The 22,595-nt window shown below is 53.5% G+C and overlaps 1 protein-coding gene across 1 annotated transcript; it reads right to left on the bottom strand.

Moving 5' to 3' along the window:
- Positions 1-1,901: 1,901 nt before the first annotated feature.
- Slc22a15 (solute carrier family 22, member 15) lies at positions 1,902-22,589 on the bottom strand. The gene is made up of 12 exons (XM_013024761.1): positions 22,580-22,589; positions 16,746-16,952; positions 11,049-11,181; positions 10,096-10,260; positions 9,019-9,148; positions 7,906-8,121; positions 7,081-7,221; positions 5,908-5,993; positions 4,615-4,735; positions 3,491-3,563; positions 2,846-3,028; positions 1,902-1,991 (listed from the first exon to the last, which is right to left on the bottom strand). Exons 2-12 carry the CDS (start codon positions 16,923-16,925, stop codon positions 1,902-1,904), a joined length of 1,518 nt encoding a protein of 505 aa, XP_012880215.1. The 5' UTR covers positions 16,926-16,952; positions 22,580-22,589.
- Positions 22,590-22,595: the final 6 nt, after the last annotated feature.

The following is a 22,595-nucleotide window of genomic DNA, read 5'->3' as shown; positions in this document are numbered from 1 at the left end:
GCGCTCTACCACTGAGCCACCTTCCCAGACACTCCCCCACTGTTCTTTTAGTTCTCCGTGTCATCCAGGCAGGCCTTGGCCAGCTGACCACACTCCCATTCCATTGCTGGAGGAGAACCACTCCCTCCCCAGGACCGAGAGGCCTGGGAGTGGCACTCCAACCACACCTGTCCATCAAGCCCTTCCCTCCCCAGCAGCTAGAACTGCACAGTCTTAAATACTTGACCTGAGCGCTGGTCTCCACCTGTGCCCAGAGGCGGCTGGATGATTTCTGGGCTGAAGAGGTTTTAGAGGTCACTTGTTATCCATATTCTCCCTCTGGGAGGCATCCTGACACAGACATGCCGACCTGACCTTCGGCTGGTCAGCTGTCCCTTTAGGTTTTATTCCCAGTTGTTTTCAAGTAATGGGCTTGCTTTCCCTGACAGACCAACGCTGGCCCTTAGTGGAACTCACTTGGGCAGGTCAGGTGTGGACTGGGAAACGCACCCACAGAGCAGCCAAGCACTCGTCTTCAAAGCCTCCAGCCAGACGAACAGGCTTTTTTTGAACTTATATGTTATTTCATGTGGTATCCTTACTGGTGTGTGCGAGTGTATGTGCTGACATTGGGGCTTGAACTCAGGCTATGCACACTTACATAGCTTTTTCTCAAGGCTGGCGCTCAACCGCTTGAGCCACAGTTCCACGTCTGTTTTCTCGACTAGTCAGATGGATATGAGCCCCTTGGATTTGTCTGCTCCGGCTGGCTTTGAACTGTGGTCCTCAGATCTCAGCCTCCTGAGTAGCTGGGATGACAGGCGTGAGCCACGGTGCTGGGATCAGGTGAATGAATGATTCTAAGAGCCATGCTCAGCTCAACTTTGACACAAATCCCTCCAGCGCCTCACACACACACACACACACACTCACACTCACCCTCCCACACTCATGCCCCATGCTCACACCCCCACTCACTGAGACTCATACACCACTCACATGTGCCCACACCTCCACACCCCCACTCACACACACTCACACACTGGGCTCTCAGTAGGTCCTGCACTCTGGCCATCTGCAGGATTACTGTTGATGACCCCTTTAGTTTGCTTTGGTTGATTTCAAGGAGAACACATGAGACCTTGGGAAAGACCACAGTTCCCTCTGGAATTGTAATTGTCGCTTGGCACAGGAAGGCAGATTTCTGTAAGCAGGAGCCGAAGGCGGGTCTGGCGGGTCTCAAGGGGGAGGGCAGCTCTCCACCCAGGCCCTCCCTCACTCAGTGTGTGAATGTGTTCCCAGACAGACAGCTGACACCGAGGGCTCCTGTCTGGACATCCATTTATTCAAAAGTTGAACAAGCTGCGAGCGGGCGGCTGGCACCTGTGAGCCTGGCTGAGGACGGCAGTTCAAAGCCAGCCCCGGCAGCAAAGTCCATGAGACTTACCTCCAATTAACTAGAAAAAAAAACAACCCAGAAGTGGAGGTGTGGCTCAAGAGGTAGCGCGTCAGCCTTGAGGGAAAAAGCTCAAGGGCAGTGTCTAGGCCCCGAGTTCAAGTCCCAGGCCTGTTGTGCGCCCATGTACACACACAGAGCTCCTACGGTCCTCCTCTAACGTGGGGCTCCAGCTGTATCATATCTGGAGGAAGGCGGGCGCCCCCTGGACACCCCTTCCCCTGGCCCTGGCCACCGTGGGGAGCAAGCCCCTGGGCTGGAGGTGGTCATGCTGAGCTGAGCTTGAATTCAAGACGAGAAAGGTGCTGTGCAGAAACACGTGATGCTCTGTGACATCCTTCCCCCGATCCCCGGGCCTGGGAGGCATCGCTCCATGCCAGGCATCCGTCCATGTCTCTCTGCAGCTCTCCCCGGAGAACCACGGTGACCTTCCTCCTCCTCCTCTTGAGAAGGCCTGGGACTGGCTTCATCTGAGCATCTGAGTCTCTTCATCAGCATCACAGAGCTCTTCCTCTTCCTCGCTCTGCCTCCCTCCCTCGCTGTCCTTCCTCGAAGGCTGAAAGCAGGGTGCCAGTCACCAGTGACTGGGCCACATCCCTGGTCCTCAGGGAGGACCTGCTGGGGCGCCCTCTGCTGATGGGTGGCAGAGGACACAGCGCCCCAACAAGGTGCCCAAAGTGCTCTAAGAAACATTCATTTCTCATGTGGCAGGGATTAATGCTCACACCTGTCATCCCAGCTTACTCAGGAGGCTGAGATGTGAGGATCACAATTCAAAGCCAGCCTGGACACATAAATCAGAGAACCTCTTATTTCCAAGGAACCAGCAAAAAGCCAGAAGTGGGCACGTGGTTCAGGTAGTAGGGTACTGTAAGGTCTGCTCCTGGATGGCGAGCAGACTCCACCCTGCTCACAGCAAAGTCTCCACCCAGTACCTGCGTTACCTAGGCAACTGGCACACCTGGAAGAGGTCACATCTGCATCTGCTGAGGTCACATCTGGATTCAATGTGGCCACACCTTTCTCCACCCATACCCTAGGTAAGGCCTAGCCCAGGCCCAGATGCCCTCTTTCCCAGCTCTTTCCCAGGCCTTTCCCCACTGCGTGAAGGGTCAAGATGGCCTGGTGCCAACCAGAATGATGAATAAACCTACCCCTTACTTGAATACCACGTATGTGGTGTGATTCTTACTGGGCAACCTCTTTTTAAAAACCTAACAGGTACCAGCACTGGCACAGAGGGGGGTGGGGGAGGAGAAACTCATGATTCCTCAACCATCTTCATAGTTTTTGCAAAGCGAGTGCTGTTAGATGCCACTTTTTTCTATTCTATGTGACCCAAGTATTCTATTGATCTCAACAACTCTCATTATCCAAGTGGAAGTTGGGTGCAGCGAAGGCGCCCCATACCTGAGAAGGGTCCAGGGTCTGTAAGGACAGCGCTTCGTCCCCGAGCCGCCTGTAGGAGTGGAGGTCAGCCAAGGTCTCCGGCAGGGGGCTGTGGAGGGTTTCCGGCAACAGCAGGGTCAGGAGGCCGGAGGTCAGGCCCAAGGCTCCGAACACCATGAAGGGCAGGAAAGGCTGCACCAGCCTCTGTGGGGGCATGGAACCAAACACAAGCAAACCATGACTGGAGCGGCTGGAACAGAAGGCCAGCTACGCTTGCTGTCCTGCTCCCCAACCTTTCCCGGGGTGCAGAGATAGGACTTGATAAAGCAACATCAGCGCAGAGCTGTGCACTGATGGCTCACGCCTGGAATCCCAGCTACTCAGGAGGTGGAGAACCAGCCCGGGAAGGAAAGTCTGAGACTCTTACCTCCACATAACCAGCAAAAAGCTCAGAGCGGAGCTGTGGCTCAAGTGGCAGAGCACCAGCCTTGAGCAAAAAGGCTCAGGGACGGTGCCCAGACCATGAGTTCAAGCCCCATGAGTGGAGAAAAGTAGCCCGTCCATCCACCCCATTGGAGCCCGTTGGAGAACTGGCTCGTTCTTGTGCCCGCCCTGCGTGCCCTCTCCCAGGAGTGGCTGCTGAGGGCAGAGAGGGTGCGGACTGACCAGTGAGGGGACAAAGGGGGCCATCATCCCGCCGACCCGGGAAAACATGGAGCACGCGCCCAGCCCAGCATTCCTGGGGAAGGAAACACAAGCAGGCCAATGAAGGGCATTCAGATGTTGGTGCAGGCCCAGGGTGCACAGAACCACACCGCCTACTGGAACCTTCTATGGTTGACCAGTGATGGTGATTTCTCTGGCCATAGGGACGCTGCCGGGCCTGAGAGGCTGACAGTACTGGCACAGTGTTGAGGATAAGGAACGGAAAATTATAACTTGCGATCTCATTCATTCATTCACCCACCTCAGGGCCAGTAATGAGGCTTGAAACTGGGAGCTTCAAGCTCTGGTTTGGGTTTTTCATTCAAGGATGGCACTCTACTTCTTCTTTTTTTTTGGGGGGGCCCGGTTGTGGGGCCTGAACTCTGGGCCTGGGCGCTGTCCCTCAGCTCTTCAGCTCAAGGCTAGCACTCTACCACTTGAGCCACAGCACCACTTCTGGCTTTTTTCTTTTTGCTTATGTGGTGCTGAGGAATCAAACCCAGGGCCTCACACTCAAGGCTAGCACTCTACCACTTGAGCCACAGCACCACTTCTGGCTTTTTTCTTTTTGCTTATGTGGTGCTGAGGAATCAAACCCAGGGCCTCACACATGCAAGGCAAGCGCTTTACCACTGAGCCACCTTCCCAGCCCATGGCACTCTACTTCTTGAGCTACAGCTCTACTTCTGGCTTTTTTGGGTGAATCATTGGAAACAGGAGTCTTCCCAGTCCTGCCCAGGTCGGCTTTGAACTGCGATCCTGGGATCTCAGCCTCCTGTGTGGCTTGCATTTCAGGTGTGGGCCCAAACCAGGCCCCAAACTACTTTTCACAACTAACATTTAGAATCTCATCTTTGTGATTACCGTGTGACACGACCTTTCACCACTCTGTGTGTGGGTGACACCTTCGGGGAAAAGACCCTCGTCTGACTCATGGTTAATCCTGGGTCAGTAACTGGTTTGGGTGGACAGCCCTTGGGGTTCGAGGGAGGGCTCAGCAGGGCGCCAGGCCTCAGCACCCTTGGGTGGAGGGTGGGGCAGTCCCACGGGGCTCTGGGCACCCATGAGGGCAGCACGCGGCTCACCTGACCACCGTGGGGTACAGCTCCGAGGTGTAGATGTAGGCGGTGTTGAAGGCGGCGCTGATGGTCAGCTTCCCCAGCAGGGCGGAGGACCGGCCGCTGGCCACGGAGAACACACCTGTGCCTGGCGAACAGGGCTGTGCAGTGAGGGCTCCCAGCAGCCTCCAGTCCACCTGGCCAGCAGAAGAGGTACAGGCCTCTCTGTCCCCTTGGCCAGCAGAGGGATGGGGGCAGGGGAGGGGGTAAATGTTCCAGGACTATTGCCGCGCCTGAGGTCAGCGGCTATGGGTCGAGGTTGCTGGGGGCTTCAGCCCACGCCAGTTTGGCCTTGCCTGTGCCACGCACGACGCAAGTGCCACTGGTCCTAAACACCTCGATCTATTCTCTTAAACACCCCAATCCACGGCCTCATGCGCCCCTGATCTACTCACTTCAACATCCCAGTCTATTCCCTTAAACAAACACCCCAGTGTACCTGCAAGCCCCCATACAGGATTGGCTCCATGCCCACCCTGTGGCCACCCCACCCCTCGGCCACGCGTGCCAACGCACTGTGCTAGCAAGTCCCACCCCTGTCCTCCGTTCATGCCACTTCTCGTTGTGTTTCTCAGTCTGGAGGGGTTTTCCTGCTCATTTGCATGTCTGCTGGCGCGTATGTGTGTGTGAATGCATGCATGCATGTGTGTGTATGTGTACTGGACTGTAAAGTCAGGGCCTTGCACTCATGCTTAACTTTGCCCTTGAGGCTAGCACTCTGCCACTTGAGCCACAGCGCCACTTCGAGTTTTTGCTGCCTAATTGGAGATACGAGTCTCACAGATTTCCCTGCCTGGGCTGGCTTCAAACCACAATCCTCCAATCTCAGCCTCCTGAGGTGTGCGCATCAGTGTCCCTCTTTAACTGTGATTCTTTGCTCTCAGCGTTGCTTTGGGGTGCTTGGGGGCGGGGCACTGGAGTGGGGTGCCACACCGGGGCTAGTGCACCCCATCTCTCATCCAAGGCTGTAGCTGGTGGGTGCCATAGGGCACCCCTCACGAGGCAGCCCCTCCCAGCCCACCAACAGGGGGCGCACAGCAAGCTGGCCCCTCACCCCTAGAATGGTTTAGGTAAGGTGAGGGACATGGCCACTGCTCCTCCATACAACTGCCGAGGGAGGCACACTCATACACACTCACATTCACACACACACTCATACACACGCACGCACGCACGCATGGGGGGATGGCAGGGGAGGGGGCAGTAATCCACTGTCTGTATAAATATGCTTTGCAAACGCCTCCAAGGTTGAAGACCTACCTTTCTTCTCGGGAATGAACACCACCACGAGACAGGCCAGGCCTCCCAGGAAGAGAAATGCGGCTAATGTCCGCTTGCGACCAAACCTGAGCAAGGCAAGGGGATCTCACATTGTCCTGCCCGCTCAGCATAGCTGCCCAGAAAACCCGGCCCTGCCCTCGCTTCTGTTCTTAAGTGGCAATAGGGGCTGGTCCTGAATGGTCAGGACATGAGGAGTTAGCACCTCTGTCTACCTTTGAAAGAGCAAGAGTAAACACGGGAACAAGAGTGTGTCCTAGTGGCTATTTTATTTTATTTTTTATTTATTTTTGGGTCTGGTCGTGGGGCCTGAACTCTGGGCCTAGGCGCTGTCCCTCAGCTCTTCAGCTCAAGGCTAGCACTCTACCATTTGAGCCACAGCGCCATTTCTGGCTTTTTTCTTTTTGCTTATGTGGTGCTGAGGAATCGAACCCAGGGCCTCATGCATGCAAGGCAAGCGCTCTACCACTGAGCCACCTTTCTAGCCCCCTAGTTGCTATTTTAAATGCTTCTGACCCATACCTGAAATCCCAGCTACTAGAGATCTGAGGATCATGGTTCAAAGCCAGCCTAGGCAGAAAAGTCCATGAGACTCTCATCTCCAATTAACCAGCAAAAAGTTGGGAGTAGAGATGTGGCTCAATTGGTAGAGAGCCAGCCTTGAGCAAAATGCCAAGCAAGAGAGTGAGGCCTGAGTTCAAGACCCAATATACCGGCATGCATGTGTGTGTGTGTGCACACATACAAATACATATATGTATGTTATATAAGTATATGTGTTTAATTGGATTTAAGTCCAACTAACTACACATATTGGGCTTGTCCAGCTGGCCTGGCTGGAGCCACAGTTCTCCGGATCTGAGCATCTGGATGGCTAGGATTACAGCTAAGCCACCAGTACTCAGCTTGAAAAAGGGGTTCTAACTGCATGGGCCTGAGAGGAATTCTAACTCAAGGTGATCAGCAGTCTGTGCCTGCAGCCCAAGCCACGGTATTTGGCATCTACCTAGGACAGGGTGTGTGTGTGTGTGTGCGCGCATCCTCTGCGGTGCACTTTATTTTGACACATGCTCACTGGTCTTTTGTTTGGGTACCCAGAATTGAACTTAGGGCCTGGCTCTGCCCCAGAGTCCCTTAGTCACGGGCCACACTCACCACTTCTGGTTCATCAAGTAGATGCAGATCGGATAGGATGGGATCTCGATGAGGCCAGACAGGGCAAGGTTGAGGTAAATGCTTCCCCCAAGGTCTCCGGCACTCAGTGTGAGGCCATAGTACACCAGGCTGCACACAAACCTGTGGGCGAGTCCTGTCAGAGATCAGAAGAGCCCCGCCCCACAGCGCCATCTGCTGCCCACCAAGCTTTGTGTCCTGAGAGAAATTTCTAGTCTAGCTGGTGGGCACCGGGGCTCACGCCTGTCATCACAGCTGTTCGGGAGGCTGAGGTCTGAGGATTGCAGTCCAAAGCCAGCCCTGGAAGCAAAGTCCATGAGACTCTCATCTCCGGTGAACCTCCAGAAAAGGCGCTGGGGGTGGAAGAGCCCTTGCTTAGCAAGCGCAAGGCCCTGAGTTCCGTGCCCAGCTCTGCAAAAACAACAGCAAAACCCAAGGCAACCAATCACCCAAAAAGCCAGAAGTGGGGGTGTGGCTCAAGTGTCAGCGCTTCCGCCTGGAGCAAAAAACCCAGCTCAGTGGGAGCGAGAGGCCCTGAGTTCAAGCCCCAGGACTGGCACCAAAATGAAATAAAATAGATTCATGATTCAGAAAACTGTTCCCACCATGTCCCACCCCCCCAGCCCCACGGATGGAGAAAGTGGGCACGTGGGCGCCATTCACGGCCGGTCCGTGTGGAGAACCCAGGCCGGCCCTGGCACCCGTGCATGTGCCACCCGACAATCACGGGCCCCGTACACCCCTCTCTTGGATTCTGACTGAGCTGGAGACAGGAGACTCCCCCTCCCCCTCCCCCCCCGCAATTACCATGCGAAGGCCAGGATGAGGGTGTGGCAGAGGAGAGGCCTGTGGCGGCACAGGTCCAGGAGGCTCCCGGTGCCCGGGCAGCTCCCGCCAGGCGCCTGGCCTAGCATCACACGGTGCGCGGGCTGGCCGTTCCTGGCGGCCAGCAGGTGGAGCGCATCCTCCGCCTCCCGCAGGCGGCCCTGTGAGTACAGCCAGCGGGGAGACTCAGGAATGGATCTGAAAGAGATGCAAGGCAAGCTGCACACGGGAGACCAGCGAGGACCGGGGCTCACCATGGCCCAAAGCCCAGCAACCTGTGAGGGGTCCTGGGACTTGAACCCAGGGCCTCATGCTTGCTAGGCAGGCACTCTACCTCTTGAGCCACACCTCCAGTCCTTTTTGCCTTTGGCGTTTTTCTATGAGGGGCTCTCATGGATTCTGGGCTGGCCTGGGCTGTGATCCATCCGCTTGTTTATCCTACTTATGAAGCCAGGACTTCAGGTATGCACTACCCAGGGCAGCTGCCGACTGAGAAGAGGTCCTACACTTAGCCTCAAGGCGTGATCCTCCCGTCTCCGCCTCTCAAGCAGCTAGGAATATAGATGTGAGCTGCCCGAGCCAGCTCAGGAGAATGCTTTCTACTGTGTTATTTTCTGTGCGTGGCCATTCCCTTGTTCTCAAAGATAGTACAAAGTCAAGTTTCAGTCCAGACCCCAGTGAATCTCAGAACCTGAATAAACAGCTACTAAATTAAACAGTGATCAAATTAAAACCTCAGCACATTTATGGTGCTGAAGAAAACTACCTTGGCTGTAAACTATGTGTATGCTAAAGCTTTAAGTGATTAAAAAAAAGAAAACTAGAGCCAGGTGTGGCCACACTTGTAGTTCTAGCTACTCAAGGGGCTGAGTTTTGAGGTGGACCCAAGGCTATGAGACTCTAAGTGCCAATTATCTAGCAAAAAGCCAATCTGGAGTTATGGTTCAAGTGGTAGAGCACCAGCCTTGAGCCAATAACGCTCAAGGACTGAGCCCAGACTGAGTTCAGGCCCCAGGACCAACATGAAAACAAGCAAAATAACAACAAAAAGAATTTCCTCATTCAAGTAAAAATGCAGGAAGAAAAATAACTTACAGAGATAAGAGCCAGACAGCCGTTCCCTGCAGGTTGAGTGTCAAGGCCAGGGTCCTCCAGGAGCGGACCAAGTACCCGAGCAGGGCGCACTGCGCAATCCCCACGGCGAAGAAGAGGCCACCCAGGGAGCCTAGCAAGGGAGGAGGCAGACGTGTGAGCGGGCACAACCCGCTGCGGCCGGCCTCCCACTGCAGCCCTGAGCCAGCCCAGCCCAAAAGAAAGACACACATGGACTTGAACGTGGGGCCTCAACGCTCTCACTTGACATTCTCACGGAAGGCTGGCACTCTACCACTTGAGCCACAGCTCCGCTTCCGGCCTTTTGGTGGTTCACTGGCGATCAGAGTGTCGTGGCTTTTCCTGACTGTGCGAGAGCTGACATGGCACTCACCACTGGCAGGAAATGCCGCACCTGACCCCAGGGGGAGGGGCCCTGCTCTGTGTCTGGGCACATGAAGCCACCCACCATATAAAATCACCTCCAATCTGTACGGGGAGCCCGCAGAACACCAATGTGAGGTGGGGATGCTGCGTGAGCGGCACAGGCCCACCTAGCAGGCAGAAGGTTGCGAGTTCGAACCTCAGTATTGCTCAAAAAGAAAAACAAGCAAAAATCCCACCCAGGCCACCTCTTGGCTTACACCTGTAATCCCGCCACATCGGAGGCCAGGTTCAGGAGGACCGGGGCCTGAGGTCGGAAGGTCAGCCCAGGCAGGAATGCTGCGGAGACCTCCATCTCAATCAGTAAGTCAGGTGTGGTGGTGCACCACTAACGGAAGCTACCGGAGGGTACAGGCAGGAGGATTGTCCAGAGGAGGTCCAGACCAGAGTGGTTGAAACCTCAAGACCTTTCCAGAAAGACAGCTAAAACATTCAAGGCTGGAGACGTGGCTCCAGGGGTTGGTGAAGCCGTGAGTTCAAACACACGTTTCACTTTGTGGATGCAAATACTCCAAAACTGGGGAGGGGGCGGGGGTGGAGGAAACCCTGAAATCTGAACAGCTCTGCCCCCAGGTGCTCAGTAAGGACTGGGCCTGAGTGAGGGACATTGCTCCGACAGACTCCCCCCCACAGTACCTGCCAGCGCCCAGTAGGCGGCGCCCAAGCACTCGTTGAGCAGGACAAAGGCCACCAGCGACATCCCGCCATTCATGACGCCCACCAGGAAGCGGGTGGCGGCGAAGAACTCGTAGGAGGGCGAGAGCCCGTTCGCGATGGCAAATAAGATGTCGAGAGAGAGACCTAGAAGGGAGGACGGCGGTGGTGATCCGGGCGCCCCACGCCTGCGGGCTGACAGGCTGAGCTCTCGTCTCGGCCTTTGAAGCCAGCGGGCCGGCCCGTGCCCCGCTTCTCTGGGAAACTCCAAGGAAAAGCCAACTTGCGTGTCACGCACGGCGCACGGCTTCGTTATTCGCAACACGGTGGGAAACGGAACCTTCTTGCTCACACGTTGCCTGCTGGCCGGACGAGGCCAGCTCTGCACAGTTTAAGTGGCATTGATCAACGCAGGGAGAACTCGGGACCGGAGGGGAAGGCAGGCCATCTTCCACTGCCCGCCTTCTAGAAGCGCAGCATAAACTGCAACTTGCAGGGTGCAGATGGCACAGCAGCCTCCCCGATCCAAAGTGTATTAACACACATCTGGGCAGGTTGCTGAACACGGGGGTCTGAAACAATGCCGCTTGCACTTTGGTCTCTTTCCTGCGCTAGAAGAAAGTTTGGAACCTAGAGCTTGTGAAACTCATGACTGCTAACCTTAGCTACTCAGGAGGCTGCGATCCGGAGGATCGAGGTTCAAAGGCCGCCCAGGCACGAAAGTAGTTGAAACTCAAACAGCAAAAATGCTGACCTGAAGGAGTGGCTCTTCAGGTGCAGAGCACCACTGTGAGCCAGAAAGCTGAGCAAACACTGGGCTCTGAGTTCGAACCCTGACACTGATCAAAACCATAAAATAAAAAAAACATGAATTCCCCGAGAACTGTAATAGCCCCTTCCATCCTCTAACTGGGTTCCTGAATTCTCCGGATTACCTGCGAGGTAGACTTTCTTCCTCCCAAAGCGATCCGAAAGCTGACCAAAAGAGAGGACGCCCACAAACACGCCGCTGAAGAAGAGGGCGCTTGCTGCGCTGACTTTGTAAGATCTGTCCGCGATCAGAAACCACTGCAGGGATGCAGACAGAACTGTCACAGGTGGACTGTAGCAACGATTTCAAAACTAAGAGAGAATCTGTTCCGGGGGGCATCTGTGCTGCACCCCACATGTGTGGCCAGGGCTTGCTGCTCTCCAGCCTTACCATCCAAGGAGCCCGATCTTCAGAAAGGCCAGAAACTTGGGACCACAGCAAATCATCATCGTCATCGTCATCCTTATCATCGGCAATCCTGGGGTTTGGACTCAGGACCTTACATTTACTAGGCCTCTTACCACTTCAGCCACACACTTCAAGTGCTGACTTTTTGTTGTTAATTGGAGATGAGTGTGTCAGGGATTTTCCTGCCTGGGCTGGCTTTGAACCTCGACCCTCTGCCCTAAGCCTGCTGAGTAGCTGGGCTCACAGCGGCGAAGGCAGCAGCAATGACAATGTACAATGCTTCACTGACTTGCTCTGAAATGCAATTGGCCTTGAAAGTCAAACACCTGCTTTTCTACGTGTCACACCCTTACTGTCTGTTCTGGTGTTTCTGTGCTTATAAAAGTCTAGCCTGTAAATTTAGTCTTATTTATTGTGAACCTCAGTTTTTCTAGCCTGTTTAAACAGCCAAGATACAAAGCTGGCTGCTTAATCAGTAAGAAAGGGCAAATCTGGCTGCTCGGTGATCAGCTATTCCCCTGATCACCACTGTGGAACTTCCCAAATCCATCCACGGGCGCCCAGCCCCCAGCGGGGGCATGGGAAGGAGCAGCCAGCGGACCTGGATGGAAAATCCCGGATCCAAATGGCACCGAGATTCCTGGTGATTTTCCTGCTGTCAGAGCTGGCAGGGTGAACGCCAAGATGTGCAGGGAAGGAGGGGAAATGGGAGCTTGGATACTTTAAAAAGTAAGGTAGAGGCAGTGAGGCAGCCAGCATCACCCAGAGACCTTCCTCAGAGCTCAGGTGCTGGGGCCAGCCAGTGTCCCTGCGGCCAGACGCCACCCAGGGAGGGACCCCCGGACAGGGCCTTGCCAATGCTGGTGGAAGTAATGTGCTTTCTTTTCAGTTTTTTAACATTTAAGATATTACTTGCAAGCAGACCCCAAACCTGCTCTGTGAATCAAAGGAGTTATCATTTTTTCCTTTGTGTACCGATACTGGGGCTTAACCTCAAGACTTGGGCACTGTCCCTTAACTTTTTTTTTGTTCAAGGCCTGGTGCTATACTACTAGAGCCACACCTCCACTTCTGGCTTTTTGCTGGCAGTTAAGAGTCTGGTAGACTTTCCTGCCCAGACTGGCTTTGAACCAGAATTCTCAGATCTCAGCCTCCAGGATTATAGGTGTGAGTCACAGGCACCAGACCTCTTATGGCTTTTTGTGAATGGTAGGCCAAATTCTGAAGCTACAGCACATAAAATTTTAATAAAAAATAAATAAATAAAAGATTCCTTTCTTTTCATGCACAGGAGCAGAACAGGAAGAATAGAAAGACAAATATTACCAGTGTTTCAAGTTGACCTATCTAAATCTATTTTCGTGTTCTACCTCCTCCTCCATGTCTACAAAATTAAGTTCATGAACTGAGCATTTGCTATACTTAATTTTCCAAAAAAAATATTTAAGGGGCCTTGCACGCATAACACAGATACAAGGATACAATCGCTCCTCTGGAGAAAAACAGGGCTGAGAAGAAAACAGACATCTGGGGATGGGGCCTGTGGCAGGTATGGCTCTTAAAGAGGAAGAAGGTGAGGAGGGCCCTGGAGAGGTAGCCCAGCCAAGGGGGGGGCGGGGAGAAGGAAGGGGGGGAGGAGCCTGGGGTCTAAGCTTTGATTCTCACTGAAGAGATGGCAGCCCCAGGAAAGAGGAAGCTGGCCAGGCAGGGGCCCTGGGTGAGCTGGCCAGCCCTGGATGGAGGGGGTTCTGAGAAAGAGAATAATGGCTGAGCATGGACAGTAGGGGCTCTGTCCATGATCAGGGCTGATTGAGGCCCCAGGGCTCGATTAGCTCAACCACACAGGAAGTGGAGATTGGAGACCAGGCTTACAGGAAGTCACACAAAGCGTCCTTCACACGTCCCTGAATTCCTCAAGCCTTAAGGAAATGTGACAAGTCAGGCCAATCATTTTTTTTTTTCTGACAACGCAGAAATAGGCTAACCTGGGCTGGGAAGGTGGCTCAGTGGTATAGTGCTTGCCTTGCATGCATGAAACCCTGGTTTGATTCCTCAGTACCACATACACAGAAAAAGCTGGAAGTGGTGCTGTGGCTCAAGTGGTAGAGTGCTAGCCTTGAGCACAGAGAGGCTCAGGGACAGCTCCCATCCCCTGAGTTCAAGCCCCATGACTGGCACAAGAAAAGAAAAGAAAAAAAAGGCTAACCTGGAAAACGAGTTTTAAAATGGACTGCACACTTAACATAATCCTAAAAACAAAATTAATAGCCAAGTAAATCAAAATATAGATACAAATGTATCACAGGCAGGCTGCCCTATCTTCTAGAGCAAGGAGATACTAATCTCCTCCCACCAGATAATTAACCAACCAGCTCTCACCTATTAGTCTCCTCCCACCAGATAATCAACCAACCATTCTCATGTATGCATTAGTCTCCTCCCACCACAGCTACACAGAAATGAAGTAATGCTGGTGAGCGTGGGTTAGGCTAGAAAGTTCCACAGTGGCAGTAACAGGGCTGTCTGCTAAGGGATGGCGGGAAGACAGCTGTGTGCTTTAACTTGAGTTCCACAGGGGTTTCGGTGTCATTTTTCCCTAGTTGGTCTTCTGTTTCAAGGTTTATCTGGCCCACAACTCATTGTGCACCAGGGTTTGAACTCAGGTCTTGCACTTGTTTTTGGCTTGCTTGCTCAGTTGGCACTCTGCCACAATTCCTGTCTAGTCTTTTGCTGGTTATTTGGGGGATAAAGTCTGTCAGACTCATCTGCCCTGATCTGGCTCTGACACTTTATCTAAGACCTAACAACCCTATTTTAAATTATGATACTCAGCAACCAGCCCCAGGCTTTGTTTCTTCTCTTCTTTCTTTTCCTTCCTCTCTCCCTCCTTCTTCCCCTCCTTCCCTCCCTCCCTCCCTCGCTCTTTTTTCCTTCTTTCTTGTTACTGGGGATTTCCATGACAAGACATACAAATGAGATTTGAGATCTGCAGGCCTCTCCTTGAGCCCAGAGACAATCTGACAGCTAGAATTCCTTAGTTTTTATTGTAAGCCCCTGAAAAGCATTTTCATTGGCCCATAAAATATTTCCACGGAGAGCAACACACAGGGTCAAGGCAGTATGAAAAAACATGGTGCCATGTGGTGCACCGGTGACCCACAGGCCAGGCATGGCGGCTGCGTGGGTGAGTCGCCCACCTTCCCTGGCTGCCCAGCATTAAAAAGGCAGACTTGTTGGAGTCCATGCAGTCCACTTTACCAGCTCAGCCTCCCAGGAGGTGGGCGGCGCCTGCAGAGGGCTAGGGCATAGCCCACCTGGTCCTGATGCAATGCACAGGAAGACAAGCCACCTGTCCCCACAAAGTCTAGTCACCCCTTACACATGGCCCCACCAGACTGGGCACGTGCTTGCTGGCCTTCCTCGTGGCTGCAAGCAGTACTTTGGGCAAAGTAAGTCATAAGATGCCGGCCTCCAAAACTCAGCCTCCCAGCATTCGGGTACGGTGGGACTTTGGAACCACACAAACAGCAGCTTCCTCCTGGGTGCCTGGATTCACCACGGAGGACCCTGCCCACCGCAGAGACAGCACGGGCTCTGTGGTGGACAATCTTGAACTGTACCTCAAGCCTCCCCTGACCTGCCTTTCCCAGAAAGAAATTATTTCCCGCTTGGTAGAGGAAGATCTCAGCCAAAGAGATGCCTCTTGACGTGGGAGCACTTGGGCAGGGTATTTTGGGAACAGTTTCATGGTGATTAACGAACTTGACTCATTTCAGTGTAGCTGTCACTCTGAATTACCAGCTAATGGGTGAGGTGTATGGACAGAACAACAAGTAGTGCAGGCGTAAGGAAGCAGACATTTAAATAAAAATTAGCCCTAAAGCAATTAATTGCAGTGAATTATCCAAGCACTTTCAATACACGGCGTTTTGACCCTAGAGATGGGGGTGGGGGGGGAACACACTGACTTTAACAGTCAATTTCAACTCTACTGTACCTACAATGCTATTAACTATTTCAACCTTACACTTTTTTTGGTTGGCAACACTAACGAAGCACGGTAATTGTGTGCTGCTGTGATATTTGGTACTGTCTAATGAGTCGGAGCTCAGGGAATAATTTGAATACAGAAGGCAATAACTGACTACCGAAATTCCACTCAATGATGATTAGCTCATTTTAGAATATCTAGATTCCTCAAGATTAGGAGATTTTTTTTTTGGCACTAAATACCAAGTGAATCACATCACTTTTCATTCATCCTTCCCCAAACTCCACTAAAAATGTTCCTCAAGGTCTGAAGCAAGGGCCATAGCTGCCAACAAGACCTTTCAAATGTGGGGTTTTAACACTGTGTCTTCAACTGTGGGCTCTGCAGATACTATTTTCAGGGAATAAATGTGATCAAAGTACTTTATACACATGTATAAAAAAGAGAATAATGAAACAATAAAATAGCCAGGTACCAGGGGCTCACATCTCAGGAAGCTGAGATCTGAGGATCCTGGTTCAAAGCCAGCCCAGGAAAGTCCCTGAGATTCTTATCTTTAGTTAACCAGGAACAACCCAGAAGTGGAGCTGTGGCTCAAATGGTAGAGTGCTAGCCTTGAGCAAAAAGGCTAAGGGACACGCCCAGGCCCTGACTTCAAGTCCAGTACTGGCATACACATATAAACAGATATGTACTCGTTCACACACTTACATGTACCCACTGCACCTGTGAGCCAGGCCTGCTTACCTCAGAGGTGCACATACATGCACACACATGTATGCACATTTACACATGCACACTCGGTGCACCCGTGAGCCAGGCCCACTTACCCCAGAGGTGTGCCCACATGCATGCACACGCACACACAGCACATCCGTGGGCCAGGCCTGCTTACTTTAGAGTGATTACAGCTGCATGTACATACACACACACACAAATACTTGGCACACCCGCAGGCCAGCCCCACTTACCCTGGAGGTGCGCACACTTGCATGCACACATATGTATGCACACGCACACACGCATACTCGGTACACCCGTGAGCCAGGCCCACTTGCCCTGGAGGTACGCACACATGTATGCACACATGCACACTTGGCACACCTGCGGGCCAGGCCTGCCTACCTTAAAAGTGTGCATACCTGCACATGCACAAACACACACTCGGTGCACCCGTGAGCCAGGCCATCTTACCCTAGAGGTGTGCACACCTGCATGCACACACATGTATGTACATGCACACTCAGTACACCTGTGAGCCAGTCCTGCTTAGAGTGCTTACACTTGCACACACACGCACACTCACCACACCCACGGCCAGGCCCACTTACCCCAGAGGTATGCACGCCTTCATGCACATACATGTATGCACACGTGCACGCACACACACACCCGACGCACCCGTGGGCCAGGCTCACTTACCTCAGAGACGATGGAGGTGAAACTATTGCTGAACCTCACGTGCTTACGCAGCTCGCTGAGGTGGGCCATCGGGACCCAGCTCCCGAAGGCCTCGGCCTGGGACCCGTTGCTCCATGTTTGGTTGGGCAGTGGCCCAGCCAGGTCCCAGCGGTAGGGGGGCGTGGCCCCCACCAGTGCCATGAGGATGGCCTCAGAGGCCACATAGAGCTGAAGGAGCAAACACAGGACCGGATGTGAGCTGCAGGATAGACTGAGCCAGCAGGTCCCCATGGGGAACATGCCCACCTGAGGGACACACCCAGAAGCCAGGTGTACCCACCCTCTGGACACACCCACCCAGGGGACACTCCCATAATCGAGGTGTGCCCACCCCTGGGGAACACGCCCACGGGGGAGGTGTTCCTTGCTTCTGTGTCTGTGAACTGTAGAAATGGGCGGAAACACATTCACAACCTTGTTTGATTAGGGTGGGGGAGCCTCCTGTGCTTTGGAGTGGATATTTTAAAATATGCCCAAAACCTCAAAAGATGTAAATAAATTCAACACCCCAGGTGTAATTATTTCTTTTTGTCGGTGGTGGGGCTTGAACTCTGGGCCTGGGCGCTGTTCCTCAGCTCTTCGGCTCAAGGCTGTTGCTCTACCACTTGAACCACAGCACGGCTTCCAGTTTTCTGCTGGTTTATTGGAGATAAGAGTCTCACGGACTTTCCCGTCCGGGCTGGCTTCAAAGCGTGATCCTCAGATCTCAGCCTCCAGAGTAGCTAGGATGACAGGCGTGAGCCACAGGTGCACAGCCCAGGTATAATTACTTTACAACTTTGGTTATGTTTAGTTTTCTTTTACTCTAATCACAATTGTCCTCCAACAGAAAAAAAAATAGTGTTGCCCAATCATTCAAGAAATATTTACTGAACGTAGCCGAGTACCAGCGGCTCACGCCTGTACTCCTAGCTACTCAGGAGGCTGAGGTCTGAGGATGGAGGTTCAAAGCCAGGTCAGACAGAAACCAGAAATGGGATTGTGGCTCAAGTGGTAGAGAGCCAGCTTTGAGCAAAACAGCTTAGGGACAGCACCAGGCCTTGAGTTCAAGGTCTGGTGCCAGCACATGCACACACTTGTGCACATACAAAGAAATCATCCCTATTAACTTCAACCAGCAAAAAACCAGAAATGGGATTGTGGCTCAAGTGGTAGAGAGCCAGCCTTGAGCAAAACAGCTTAGGGACAGTACCCAGGCCTTGAGTTCAAGGTCTGGTGCCAGCACATGCACACACTTGTGCACACACTTATGCACACACAAAGAAATCATCCCTATTAACTTTGAACTTGCTGTCCTAAAGCACCTTTCAACAGAGTAAGAGTCTGCAAACCTCGACGTGTGGCTTTCTCTGGGCACGTGGCACTGAGCCCATCAGAGGGGCAAGCACGACTGTGGAGTGGTGCCAGACTCCTCCAGCGCTCCTCCTCACACCAAGTGAGCCACAGGACCCGACCAGCTGAGGGAAACCCAGAGAGCCGGAGGCGGGGTCACTGACAGCCAGTGGATGACGCGAGTCCTGTCCCTGATGAACAGGATGAACAACAGCTGTGTGGCTCGGTGCCTCGCAGCCTGGCTCCACAGTGGAGCCCTCAGGGCAGGGTTTGCCTTCCCTCAGGGCTGCCCACCCTATTTGCCTTCAGCCGAGCCTCTCTGGGGACACTCCCGTCACAACAGCCAAGCGGTGCAAGATTGGGCAGAATCTGTGTGCTTCTTGGCCCGTCTGCATACCATTCAGGACATTTTAGAAGAGGTCATCAGCTCATAAAATTAACCATCTCAGCCATGACAAGAGCAGAGAGATGATACACCTGATGGTACTGTTAACAGCGAAGCCCTCTCCCGCCTTCACCAACTGCCCCCTCCCCGGCCCGACCAGTCTGCTGAGACTTAATTGATGGTGTAAAGAAATGAAAATCAGGGCCAAGGGAAGCTCTGGGGAGGCCCCCTCTGCCCGCCGCCTGCCACGAGGCACGGCCAACCAGCCAGGCCTTTCTGAACGTGGCACTCTTTTCCTCTGCCAAGAAGGCTGGCACCTGCCCCAGCCCCTAACAGGTAACTTCCCAGGCTTGCTTCCTCTCCAAGGCCCCAGATGTTCTCGCCGTCTCTCCTGGCCACAAAGCTCCTTCTAGAGTTGTCTGGACTTTCCTGCATATATAGCTATTCGTTTGACTAGTTGTTTTTAAGTAAACAACCCAGGTCCCCCACCCTCTGCAAAGTGCAGGAAGGAGGAAGGAAGGAAGGAAAGAAGGAAAGAAGGAAGGAAGGGAGAAACATTGGTTGGCTGAAGCAGGTGGCAGTCCCCTTCACTCCGGCTGAGCCCTCGCACTTATCTGCGTTGCTTTAGGGCAGGAAGTAAGGAGGACATCCTCCCAAGCCTCCTCTCCACCATGTGAGCCATGAAGGAAGGAGTTCCAGAATGAAGAGTCAGAGCTGATGGCTACCTGTAGCCCCCACTGGAACCTGGGTAATCGGCGGCACACACATCAGCCCTAAAATCCCCACAATCGCCAGACACCTATGGCCCACGCCTGTAATCCTAACTACTCAAGAAAGTGAGATCTGAGAATCTCAGTTCAAAGCCAGCTGGGGCTGGAAAATCCATGAAGCACCAAAAAGCCAAAGCGGAGCTATGGTTCAGGCGGTAGAGCGCCAGCCCTGAGTGGAAAAGCCAAGCAAGTCCCTGAGTTCAAGCCTGAGTACTGGCACACAAAACTACCCTTCATTCTCCTCATAAGCTCCACCAGGGACGTCTCGGTAAGCCATTATCTCCTCTGGTTCACCTCCAGGGAGCCCAGACCAGTGTCTCAGATGGCTGAGTCTTTTTTATCCCCACCCTGTTTCAATACAATTATAATTAGAAAAGTGAATGAATGCACTAGGGAGATTAAATTTTTTTTAAGTTTCCAACAGAGGAGGTTTGGAAAGTAATTGTATCTGAACCCCATTACAGAGCTTTCATAGGACATCTCAGGAAACCAAAGAACCTCCACAAATAATCTCATCACATTCTGACGTTGTGAAGTCATCGCCCTGAGCCATGTTTATTTTCTAAGTAGGAAAGATGAGATAGAGAGTCACTAAGTGGACCCTACAATGTCATGCAATAGTAACAGCAAAATCCCACAATACACACTGCCTAACTGTGGCTCTGGGCTCTTCCTGGGGAGAAATCAAAGATGGGGCTGGTGGCTCCCACCTGTAGTCCTAGCCACGCAGGAGGCTGAGATCTGAGGATCGCGGTTCAAATCTGCTAGACTCTTATCTCCAATGAACCAGCTGAACTGTGGTTCAAGTGGTAGAGCGCAACATCTTTGAGCAAAAAGCTAAGCCAGATCATGAGGCCTTAAGTTCAAACCCCAGTACTGGTGGTACACATGCAAAAAAATTTCCTATGGTCCTGTTAACTAAACCACGTCCACGCTTTCTGCACCAGCCCGCTCAGCCCCCCAAACTCAACTTCCCCACTGCAAGGTATAGAGGCCTATGAATCTGCACCTGCATGTGTGAAGCCAGCTTTCATCTCCTTTCCCTAAGACTGGCCACCGCTGGCTCTGTACTTCGTTTGCATGCAGCAAACCTCTGGGAGAGCCCAGTGGGTGGCTCTTCTGCCCCAGGAAGCCCCATAGGACTGGAACACAGGACTGCAGTTGGCAGGTTCTGATCTGCCAGTCTTGGGTCACGACCTCTCAAGCTCCCTGTGACCCTGTCCCTTGCCCTGACCCTTCTTAGGCCCAGAGGAGCTCAGGTGCAGGTGCTGAGTCTGTGGCTCTCCTCCCAGTCAGCATGGTGGCCCACGTCAGCTCTCCACAGGAGCCTATGTGGTTTGCCAGTATTGCTTTTCTGCTCTGTCTTTCCTCTCTGGCTCTCAGTTTTCTGACAGTGTGATGTGTATTCACGGGGCTTCAGGTCTTGGCGACAAGAGTCTGCCTGCAGTCGCTGGCCTTCTAGTAAAGACTCCCTATTCAACTTTTGAAGAGTGGCTTCTCTGTTTTCTCACCACAGAAAACTTCCTCCTATGGAAGTCAGCGCTGTAATAAAGGGTTTTCCTTGGCTGGGGGGAGATCAGGCCTGAAACTCGGGTTCCCCAGTTTCCACCGCACCCTCCTGCTCTCCAGCCCCAAACCTCACCAATCACTATTCAGGAGAGGTCTATGGGGAACTGGAGACCGGCGTGGGTCCCCTGCTCAGCGACCCTGAAAGAGGCTGGCTCTCCCTGCAAGGCCCCATACAGGTATGGGGCAGCTCCACCAGCTTCCCAGCCTCACCCACACCCACAGGTGACCCCTCACTCAAGGCCAGCAGCACTGTGCCCTAGACCAGAGAGGAACACGGGCATGGGGCTCGGCCTGCAAAGTCTGGCAAACTGTGGAAGCTGTAAATAGAAGCAAACAATGAAGTTCGCCACCTCTGAACCAGCACTCTGGCGGGCTAGGTACCAAACACCACTTAGGGCAGACTTGTTCTGAGTGGGTAGACACTGGTGGACTCCTGGCTAGTCACCTAGGAAGAGGATGAAGGTTGAGAAGTGGAGGGTGGGGGCAGAGAGGCAGGCATGCAAATACTGGTGCTGGTACTGAGACTTGAACTCGGAGCCTCACACTTTCCCTTGGCTCCTCCCGCTCAAACCTGGCTCTCTACCCTTTGAACTACACTGCTACTTTCAGCCCTTTGACAGTTAAGTGGAGGTAAGAGTCGCACAGAATTTTCAGGCTTCACACCAGAGTAGCTAGGATTACAGGCACAAACTATACTGGCTGCCAGCCTCAAAACAAACAAAAAAACATTCTTCCCATGCACTTTGTTAACTCGTTCGTTAGTTGAAACTATTCTTCATAAAGATCAAGTATCACGAGAATAATTCTTTTCTCTGAATTAAATACTCTCCTAGGCTTTAACTGCCTGTTAGGCCAAGGCCGAGGGCTGGGTTTGAGCAGCTGTGGGCTGGACATGCTCTGCTTCCTCTAAAGCAGTGAAGGCAGTTAACTAATGCCTAAGCGGGCTGCCCTCCCCCCAGCCCTCCCCACCACATCCCGCCGGCTCAGGGTGAAGGCTAGCCCGGGAATGGCCTTGGAATGCCCGGGACTTCTGGGCAAGGGCTTGGCCTTAGGTCCTGGATATTGGGAGGAAGGAGGAATGCCACGCGAAGCTACCGTGACCTTTTGCATGTGGAATGTTTTTCTTCCCCGCTGTCTGGACGCAGGCCCGGCGTGGTAGGAGAGGGCTGTGAGTTTTGTCTTTGTGTTCTGAGGGTTCCCCCTTCGGTGGTGGTGGTTGTTTTGAGCTGCATTCTAATTCTGTAGCTCAGGCTAGCCCGGAACTCCCGTCCTCCGGCCTGGGTCTCCAGAGTGCTAGGACTACAGAGAGGTGCACAGAGGCGTGAAGGCCGAGCAATACTGCGCACAGCACTACTGCTCATTTGCTCCTTCGGGAAGTGTGCACTGTGCACAGCACTGTGGGGGATCCTGGGGCTCAACGACTCAACAGCACTTAAACTAGAGTCTGAGGCCTGGGGGGTTGGGGGAGCCCCGCAGAGCCCCCGGATCACCGGGTCTGGCGCGGCAGGGGAGGGGGATGGAGGCGGGGGAGCCGATTCCCTGCGGTACCTGGGGCGGCGCGGGGCGGAGCCCGACCCCGCCGCGCCGGGGACCCAGATCGGCTCGGGACGGGACCTTGGCGCGTGGGGGTGGAGGCAGAGCGAGGCGCCAGTCCGCAGAGCCGGGGTTCGGGGTGGGGACCCGGGGTCAGGTCCCGGCCGGGGTCGGGTCAGCCCGGGGTCAGGCCGGGTCGGGCTCACCTGCAGCAGCGCGGCC

The sequence above is a fragment of the Dipodomys ordii genome, unplaced genomic scaffold, assembly GCF_000151885.1.
Source record: "Dipodomys ordii isolate 6190 unplaced genomic scaffold, Dord_2.0 Scaffold78, whole genome shotgun sequence".
Classification (NCBI taxonomy): Eukaryota; Metazoa; Chordata; class Mammalia; order Rodentia; family Heteromyidae; genus Dipodomys; species Dipodomys ordii.
Note: the sequence above shows the minus strand (reverse complement) of the source record. Positions and strands in the feature narration are given on the sequence as shown.

Excerpts from the sequence above, each read along its gene's own strand:
- Slc22a15 (XM_013024761.1), bottom strand. The coding sequence starts at position 16,925 with ATGGCACTGGTGGGGGCCACGCCCCCCTACCGCTGGGACCTGGCTGGG. Across the intron at positions 5,994-7,080 it reads TACTTGATGAACCAGAAGTG|GTTTGGTCGCAAGCGGACAT; the intron begins GTGAGTGTGGCC and ends TGCCTTGCTCAG. Across the intron at positions 3,029-3,490 it reads CCCCCTTTGTCCCCTCACTG|AGGCTGGTGCAGCCTTTCCT; the intron begins GTCAGTCCGCAC and ends ATGCCCCCACAG.